Raw genomic sequence first — 10,103 nt, 5'->3', positions numbered from 1 at the left:
TAAGCAGTGCACACTTACACGCACACCCTTGCGCACTCACACACACACACACCCTTGCAGCAATACACGCACACCCTTGCACCCACACATGCATTCTCCTGCACCAGCACACACACAACACAGGTACACATACACAGTGGGTGCTTCACATATTGATGATTTGTTTTATATTTTATCTCAATTGCTTAAATGATAAGGAAAAATTGTTAAAATTGTTAATTTATAAAATAAATAAAAAATTTCCTTTAAGTTTAGAAATCTGGATACCCACCTATTTTAAAAGGAATTCACATTCCTACTAAAAGGGGGTTAAAGGGAGAATTCAAATTTCCTTGGCATCTGATTCTCTAATATGATTTGCAACCAAACATGAGAATCTTTAAATATTCCTGAGAATCCTAAAACATTACCTTGTACCAAATGACACATAAAAGCATTGGTAGCAAACTCAACACTTTAAGATTTCACCAAAATTTGGCCAAACTCAACTAAAACCACCCTATATCAACCTCAATAATTTATCAAAAATAATAATAATAATAATAATGAACAATTGAGGTACTCATCGAGACAATATATATATATATATATATATATATATATATATATATATATATATATATATATATATATATATTTCATTCATTTCTCAATGACTCTCTCTCTCTCTCTCCTCTAGTTGCCAAACATCTCTCCTCATGTTTCTCTCTCCTTCTCCTTGAGCATGTGCCATATGTAGTTGATGCCCAACAAAGCCACACGATTGAGTTTTGTTTTGCTCACTACTCTAACCCACTCCAATCGCATTATCTCTCTTACTCTCATGATAGCTCAAGAATATCTAGTTGAGGGATACGATGTTATGGTCATATCATATTAAGCACCATCTTAATGGGGAGATGATCGTGCCAAAAGCTTGAGGTTGATTTGACTATGATATTGATAAGAAATTTGGTTTGGGTTATGTTTTATTTGAATGGGTTGTCAATTGTGTTTAAAAGAAAAAATATTGAAACATAGAGAAGGACAAGAAAGGGAAAAAATAAATAATTTTAGTGGAAAAATTATCAATTATTAATATTGATGTAATTGTCTATGATAGTAGATTAGCAAAAGTTAAAATTTTAAACTAAAAATGCATTAAAAAACTAAAAACTAAAAATGCATTAGTTTTTTTTTTTTTGAGAAATAATTACAACATGTTGCTAACCCTGCAGCTCAAATCCTTTCTCCCCTAGACCCCCAAGCATTTTGTACATGGGGATGTGCTAATTTAGCTACAAGGCCATGACAAGCATTCAACTAATGCTTGTCATGGGTCCTCCTATTTAATTTCTTCTCCATTATTTCAAAAACAATCCATTTTATCCCTTCATAGTTCAAACTTTATTTCTAGATTTAAGTAACAGTGTATGGATTTTCATATCATTTCAAAATTTAAATGCCTTCAATTTAAATATGTGAAATCTAAACCTGACCATGTCATATGTTTGAGATTAATGAAGTGTTGATGTTACAATTTTACATTGCAAAAAATGAGCGGGTCAGTGGTTAGAAGTAGAGAAGAGGATGAGGAACTTCAACATAACACTAAGAAAGTTAAGGACAGCCATCGTGTGGGAGCATCTCAAACTTTTTCATTCAAGGAGAAACTTATTGGTGAAATACTAGGGCCATTTGAAAAAGCTTTTGACTTTGAAAACCACATGGATACGGAAGTGGAGTCTGATGATGAGTTCTTAGAGATTCCACCAAGGGAGGCAGTTGTGAAGTTGTCTGGGGAAAGGAAAGCGAGTATCCAAGCACCTTGGCCAAATGCTCTGATCGTGAAAGTTTTTGGGCGAACTGTGGGCTACCACTTCTTGCATTCTAGGCTCTTGGGGATGTGGAAATTAGTAGGGCCGATGAGTTGCATTGCTTTAGGCAGTGACTTCTTTCTCATCAGATTCTCTGTTAAAGAGGATTATGTCAAGGTGATGCGTGATGGACCTTGGTTTATGGGAGGACACTACCTTTCCATTAGAAGTTGGGAGCCAAACTTCAAAGTGTCATCAGCAAACCTCTCCTCTGTAGCCGTTTGGGTTAGACTCCCTAAATTACCCATTGAGTATTATGAGCCGTCTGTACTCAAGGACATCGGGACAGCTATCGGACCGGTCTTGCGAATTGACACGCACACAGCAACGGAGGCCAGAGGTCGGTTTACACGACTGTGTGTCCAAGTTAACTTGGATAAACCGATTATCAAGCATTTAAGGGTTGGTGGGATTGCTCAACAAGTCCAATATGAAGGTATCAATTCGTTGTGCTTTGCTTGTGGTCATGTCAGCCATAAAGCAGAAGGGTGTTCGTACCAAACTAGAACTCCGGCGAGCAATGGCAAAGAAGAAGAAGCGGGAAAAGGCACTTCATTTGAGGAGCAGCAACAAACAAATGAGGAGGTTTTTGGGCCGTGGGTCCTAGTTACACGGAAAAGGCAAAACAACAGAAGGGTTTCGAAAGACCAAGCCCAAGATACTTCTTTGGGACCAATTATGCCAAGCCCAATGTTTCATAATTCATTGAATCCCTCAAGTCCAGCAGAAGGGGCAGTCAACCCAGGCCTTGGGAGTAATGAAGGAAAACAAAAGTCCAAGGACTCTGTGAGCTCTAGTGCGATTAGAGGAAATCACACTACAAAAAGTCTGAATGGTGATAAGCTCAAGGCCAGTGCTACATCAGCTAAAGGCAGACCTAATCACAAAGGACAAAACTATCGCAAAATGGGTAAGGATTCTTCAGACCAAAAAGGGATTCGGACAAGCCAAATCCCTAGATGAGAAGCAGCCAACACTAATTCTTTTAGACCTTCCTCAAGCTCCGGTCAGGATTCCGGCGAATTTTCTGGTTTAAATCTCTCAATATTTCAAGGCTTTTTAGCTGGTGGGTTGACTAAGGGGCTGCCTCTTTAACCCTTCTGTAATCGAGAAAAGGATTTAGGCACAATGGAGTGCCGTGACAAAGCACTAAGCCTTACCCCAGTAGCTCCCAAGGGAGATGGCAGAGATGATGTTATAGAAGATGATAATATGGAGGTGCAAAGTGTGTCACTTCAAGGAAGCACAAACCATGCTGGCTAGAGTGTTGGACAAGGGGACTCTGTTTGAAGACTATGGCAAGCAATATCTGTAACGCGAATCTCAAGCACATTGACCTATCCTTACGATCCGAGGCTATGCTAGCAGATGATATTCATGAGCAGGAGCATTTGTGCATTAACCGCTCAGGAGTTCCTAATTCCTCACTAGAGGAAATGGTGCTGGAGGATAGAGGTGAAGGTGCTTTCTCATCCTAATCTCTGCATTCTCCCTCTTTTCTTTTTATTTTAGTTATCATGAATATTTTAATTTGGAATTGTCGGGGTGGTCTTAACCCCTCCTTTCAAAGTGTGATCTGGGACACAGTTCTTCCTCATTTACCTGCAATTATGGTTATTATTGAAACTAAGGTTAGTGGAGATAGAGCTATAGGTATTGCAGATAGACTCCCATTCGATGGAGCATCAGTTGCTAATTCTATTGGCCTTTCTGGTGGTCTATGGGTTTTATGGGATTCTAATCAAGTAGCATTTTCTAAACTATCTTCCACTAAGCAAGAAATCCACCTTCTGGTTACTTCGAATGGTTCTCAATCCATTTGGCCGCTCTCTGCGGTTTATGCCAGCCCAAGAGTTGCCGAGAGGCGGTTACTTTGGGACAACTTACGTTGGGTATCTAATCTCCATTCTTTGCCTTGGGTTATCACCGGTGATTTCAATGAAGGTCTTATAGGCGAAGACAAGTTTGGAGGTAGACCGGTTAATATAAGTAGAGCTATCCAGTTTCAAGATTGCTTGGATCACTGCAAAATGATCGACATAGACTTCTCTGGCCCCCGTTTTACCTGGTCCAATCATAGACCCCTAACCCGTCTGATTTAGGAGAGGATTGATAGGGTGTTTGTTAATGTGGAATGGAGTGCTCTCTTCCCAAAAGCTTGTGTGAAGCAGTTTGAAAGATCTTACTCCGATCACTGTCCTGTAATGCTCAGTACTGATAGTCGCCATGGTTTGAATTTACCTCGACCTTTTAGATTCCAACCTATTTGGCTTTCTCACCCAACCTTCCCAAAAGTAGTTAACGAAGCATGGGCAAACTCAATTCCTCTATCCCAGGCTGTCGAGGAATTCCCAATCAAGGCCAGAGCTTGGAACATAAATATCTTCGGGAATCTGTTCCATAGGAAAAATAGGGTGCTGGCCAAATTAAAAGGTGTGCAAGTGGCTTTATCTTCGAGTCCTAATAATTTTCTAGTTGATCTTGAGAAAGAGCTAAAAGCAGAACTCTTCACAATTTCCAAGTTGGAAGAGGAATTTTGGGCTATGAAGCCTCACATCCTTTGGATGGTTGAGGGGGATAAAAATACAACTTTTTACCACACCTCCACTATTGTGCGTAGGAGGAGGAATCGTATATCTTGTTTAAAAGATCGCATGGGGAATTGGATTAATGGAGAAAGTGAAATTGCGAATTTCATCAGAACTGGTTTTAAGGACCTTTTTTGTACTAGCCATGCCAGTGCCATCCGAGTTGCTTGGGAACCTCCCTTTTGGCATTCGTGTATTAGGGATGGGGATGCTGCTAGTTTGATTGCCCTCGTCTTTGATTCAGAGATAGTTGCTAGTTTGTGGTCGCTTAAGGTCTTCAAGGCCCCTGGTCCAAACGGTCTTCACGCTAGGTTTTTCCAGCGCTTCTGGTTGATTGTTGGAGACTCTGTTAGAGATGAGGTGAAGGCTGTTTTTAATTCAAAAAAAAAAATGCCAGAGTATCTCAACAGGACTCTCATTACCCTTATTCCAAAGTGCAAGAGCCCTGAGACTCTTAATAATTATCGTCCTATAAGTTTATGCAACACAGTCTATAAACTTATCTCAAAGATCATTGTAGCTAGAGTTCGACCTCTCCTGGACAGCCTTATTTCTCCCTTCCAACCTGCCTTTGTCCCCGGAAGAAAAGGCATTAATAATGCCATCATCGTCCAAGAGCTTATCCATACCATGTCTAAAAAGAAGGGGAAAAATGGTTGGATGGCAATCAAGATTGACTTGGAAAAGACGTATGATCGGCTTGAATGGAGTTTCATTAGGGACACTCTATTCCTTTATAAGTTTCCTAAGCCTTTCATTTCTCTGATTATGAGCTGCATATCCTCATCTTCCGTTTCTATTTTGTACAATGGCGGGGCTCTCGAACCCTTCCTTCTATCTAGGGGCATTAGACAGGAGGACCCCCTCTCCCCCTATCTTTTTATCCTTTGTATGGAGGTTCTAGGTGCTTTTATATCTGAAAAGTGCAATGCCAAGTTGTGGAACCTGCTCAAAGCTTCTCAGGGCGGTGAAGCCTTCTCATACCTTTTCTTCGCAGACGACCTAGTGTTATTCGAGAAAGGCTGACCAGAAAAATTGCATGGCAATGAGGGATGTGCTTGACACCTTTTGCAGTCTTTCGGGTCAAAGAGTAAGCAATGAAAAATCTAGAGTATTCTTTTCGCCTAATATCACTCCTAATCTTCGATCTAAGCTTGCTGACACCTTGGGTTTTCATTCTACTCCCTCATTAGGGAAATACCTTGGCTTTCCCGTCAAACACAAAGGCATTAACCAGGATTTTAGCTTCATCATCGAGCGAATTCAAAGCCGCTTGGTTGGTTGGAAGGCTAATCTTTTATCTTTTGCAGGCAGACTTGTGCTCACTCAAGCAGTTACTTCCACCATTCCTAACTATACTATGCAATGTGTGGCTCTCCCTCTCAAAATTTTGCATCATATTGACTGGCTTAGCAAGAATTTTTTATGGGGAACTTCGGATAATAAGAGAAAAATCCACCTGGTTGGCTGGAAAAAAATCACTAAACCCAAAAAGGAAGGTGGGCTTGGTCTTCAGAGTGCGAAAGCTAAGAACATTGGCCTTCTTGCCAAGCTTAATTGGTGACTCCAAACTGAATCCTCTTCTATGTGGGCCAAAGTGTTGAACCAGAAATATTGCCGGCCAGGAAGAGTTACAAGCCATCGAGTTAGGACTCGTACATGCTCTTCTATTTGGTCAGCTTGCAAGAAAGGTGAAGCGATCTTCAAGGAGGGTTCTAAATGGATTGCAGGAGGGAATAGCTGTATTTCCCTTTGGAATGATAAGTGGCTGGACTCAGGCAACCTCAAAAGTCTAATTGTGGGACCTTTGAACCGTGGGGAGGAGGATCGCCTTCTCAAAGATGTTTTTAGTCTTAACAGCTGGAACTGGCAAGGTTTCTCATTCATTTTTCCTTGGAAATTGTGCCAAATTATTAAAGCTACTCCCATCTCATATTCCCCCCATTGTACAGACCATATTACCTGGTCATCCTCTTCAAGTGGAAATTTTGAACTCAAGGAAGCCTACAAGCTGGCAAAAATTGCGGAGGAATGTGATAAAGCTGAGGTGTTTAAAGGGGAATGGATATGGAAAGTGCTCACCATTCCTAAGATTAAATGCTTTCTGTGGCAATGCTATTATAAGAGCATATCAGTGCGTACTGCCTTAGCTGCTAGAGGAATGAACATTTCCCTATTGTGCCCGGTATGTAATGATGCCCTCGAATCTATAATTCATGCTCTTAAACTAAAAATGCATTAAAAAACTAAAAACTAAAAACTAAAAATGCATGAGTTTTTTTTTTTTTTTTAAGAAATAATTACAATATGCTGCTAACCTGCAGCTCGAATCCTTTCCTAGACCCCCAAGTACCATTTTGTATATAAAGATATGCCAATTTAACTACAAAGCCATGACAAGCATTCAACTAATGCTTGTCATGGGTCCTACTATTTAATTTCTTCACCATTATTTCAAAAATAATCCATTTTATCCCTTCATTGTTCAAACTTTATTTTTAGATTTAAGTAACAGTGTACGCATTTTCATATTATTTCAAAATTTAAATGCCTTCAATTTAAATATGTGAAATCTAAACCTGACCAACAAAATTGACCAGATTTGACATGGACTGGTGTACAGTACAACTGTAAATCGTACCAAAACCGAATAGTACACAGTAACAAAAGCCCATTGCGCGACGCCGACGCCACACTCAACGATCTCACTGCAGGTGAGGTGGCACTCGTTCAATGGTTTAAAAAACCGTCCCCGTGACCATCACCGTTACATTAGCAAGAGCCACCAAACTAAAAAGAAAGAAAAGAAAAGAAAAGAAAGAAAGAAAGGGCTTCCATTCCATTTCCACATTTCCTATCCATCCATCCATCTTTTTCGTCTCTCTTCTCTCTCTTGGAGCCCTAGATTTTCTCTTCTCTCTCAGTTTTCTCTCTTTTCTCCTCCGATATTTTCTCTAAACAAAAACAATGGTGAGTGCTTCCACTACTTCGCACTCTCTTTTTTTTCTCTTTTGGTGTTCGGATCTGTAAAATTGTTGGTTGATTTGTGTAGAATCTCTATGGATTTTCGGTGGACTAGAAATTCAACTAGGGTTTATAACTTTTGTTCGGTTACTGATCTGCTTGATTCTGATTTGATCAACTTTTTTTTTTTTAATTGTTGCGTTGAACCGTTTGGTCTTCGCTGCTAATTTGATCTGTTGAGTTGCTTTGGAAGTTTGGATTTTGAATCCGTTTGATCTGTATGTACATATGTGTTATGTGTTTCATATTGTTGCGTATCCTGTGACTAGCTTTGTGTGTGGGGGGTTGTCTTCTATGTTTTGCTTAATGAAATGCTCTGGGACATGAAATTTTCCGAACTCTGTTTTAGTTTTTTACTGCCGTGATTTAAAGCTTTGAGAACTTCTGGTTTGTTCACTTGATTGTGGTTTGGTTTTATGCCAAAGTAATATGTGCTTGTGATCTAGTTTGCTTAGTTAAAAATTAAGAAAAACTATGAACATTATTAAAGCCATCGGGAAATAATTTAGAGTATTTTAATTTGCTTAGTTATTATGACAAATGCTGTGAATGTTAAGAAGGAGAAGAAAGAAACTAGGATCTTGTGTTTTTATTAATAACCCTACAATTGAGCTACAAGGCTCTTGGCAATATGTCACAAGGTTCTATGTTAAAGATTTAGAGTTATCTTTATATTTCATTAAAAAAAAAAAAAAAAGCCTCTGCACGCTTGTGAAGAGGATAGTGTGTGTCTGTGTTAAATATGGAAATGTTGATTTTTCAAATAGTTGGTATTTGATACTTGCAACTATTTTATCCAACATGGCAGGCGAACGCAGCATCTGGGATGGCTGTACATGATGATTGCAAGCTTAAGTTTTTAGAACTGAAGACAAAAAGAACGTACCGCTTTATTGTTTTCAAGATTGAGGAGAAGCAAAAGCAGGTTATTGTTGAGAAGCTTGGTGAGCCAACTGATAGTTATGAGGTTTTCTCTGCAAGCCTCCCTGCCAATGAGTGCCGTTATGCTGTGTATGACTTTGATTTTATGACAGAGGAGAATGTCCCAAGGAGCAGGATTGTTTTCATCGCCTGGTATTCTTTAGTGTTTCTGAGTTTACCATGTTCTTGTTCTGTTCTCCTGTATTATTGTTTGTTATGGTTTGTGCTTTTACTGATCTATTATATTATGTATGAAGGTCCCCTGATGTTTCAAAGGTGAGAAGCAAGATGATTTATGCGAGCTCAAAGGATAGGTTTAAGAGAGAGTTGGATGGTATTCAGGTGGAGTTGCAAGCTACTGATCCTACTGAGATGGGTGTTGATGTTATTAGAAGCCGCACTAATTGAATTTGAAGTGTGAGCTATGCAATGGAGATATTTCCAACTATCTGGTTCAATGTTTATAGGTCGTGGAACTTAGAACTTGCTTTAATCTATGCTAATGGCTTGGTGTTTATTTAAATTTTCTCTTTCTTTTTGAGTGAAAGGTAATTCGGCTTGGTGTTTTTTACATTTAAAACTTCCTGAATTGTTATCTGTGGCTTTATTGGGTATACTATTTAGTGTGAAATTATACACACTAATATGCTGGATTATGGGGTACATATCAATTTCAGTTGTTTGCTCTTCTGAACCCTATATTGTATTGTAGATCAGGCTATTCTTTTGCCTTCCCCAATACTGAATTTGTCCAATGGTTACGTTTTGTTTTACTTGATTTTCTTTCCAATTTTTTTGGTGACATTGAAACAGTTTTAAAGTGCCGAATAGGCCAAAGATGTATTCATCAATTTGCCTATAATTGTGAATCAGAAGTAGCATTTGCATTCCTTGTTTTTCTTTTTAATTTTTTTAGTTATTTTATATTTCTAGCTTATACTATTACCATTAATTTGATGGGCAATAGTGAGCGACATTGTGTTTAGTGTTCAATAATTGCCAATAAGAGTGGATCAGAATTAGCATTGGCAGTCCTTATTTTAGTACTTTTTAATCTTTTTAGGTCTCAGGTATCGATAGTTTTATATTTCTAACTTGCACTATTACCATTAAATCGATGGGCAATAGTAAGCAACACTGTGTTTAGTGTTAATCCATAGACTGGTTTATACAATCTAAACCCCTGGCCAAGTGAGATGTTCTTTTTATTCCTTTGAACGGCCAAGGGACTGTGGCAAGATTGTATGCCATAGCATTATTGTGGCAGTGGTAACCGGGACCTTTAATAAAGATTACTTTTTCGTAATTTTAATTTTAATTATCTTTGCGAGGTTGTATACTTCCCGAGTACAAGGTTTTTGTCTCTCTTTTTATTAAAGGTTTTTCTAAAAATAGGGGTATTCGGCTATAAAGGTTGGTTGCTGGATGATCATAGCTGCTCTAAAAATAGGGATATTGGGCACTTCCATCGTCAAGCATTCATAGGCCATAAGAGACATGGTGATGGAATAAAATCTACTAATTCGATTCGCTGCAAGAAGCTCGTAATGGAGGGCTATCCAAGTGATAATATTGTGCCGAATAAAAAATCATTTGTCCCATTTTAAGACAACTTTTAATGTTATTAGTCTGATCTTGTCATATATATATATATATATACTTTTAAAATAACCAAAGGTTAAAAAAGAAAAGTAATTTTTAGTAGTAAATTTTC

The 10,103-nt window shown here is 38.6% G+C and overlaps 1 protein-coding gene across 1 annotated transcript; it reads left to right on the top strand.

Moving 5' to 3' along the window:
• Positions 1-7,210: 7,210 nt before the first annotated feature.
• On the top strand, positions 7,211-9,162 carry LOC142641788 (actin-depolymerizing factor 2-like). The gene is made up of 3 exons (XM_075816264.1): positions 7,211-7,414; positions 8,277-8,542; positions 8,647-9,162. The coding sequence occupies exons 1-3, from the start codon at positions 7,412-7,414 to the stop codon at positions 8,795-8,797; spliced, it is 420 nt and encodes a 139-aa protein (XP_075672379.1). The 5' UTR covers positions 7,211-7,411; the 3' UTR covers positions 8,798-9,162.
• The last annotated feature ends 941 nt before the right edge of the window (positions 9,163-10,103 follow it).

This window comes from Castanea sativa, chromosome 6, assembly GCF_040712315.1.
Source record: "Castanea sativa cultivar Marrone di Chiusa Pesio chromosome 6, ASM4071231v1".
Taxonomy (NCBI): domain Eukaryota; kingdom Viridiplantae; phylum Streptophyta; class Magnoliopsida; order Fagales; family Fagaceae; genus Castanea; species Castanea sativa.
The sequence above is the reverse complement of the archived record's forward strand: the minus strand, read 5'-3'. Positions and strand labels throughout refer to the sequence as shown.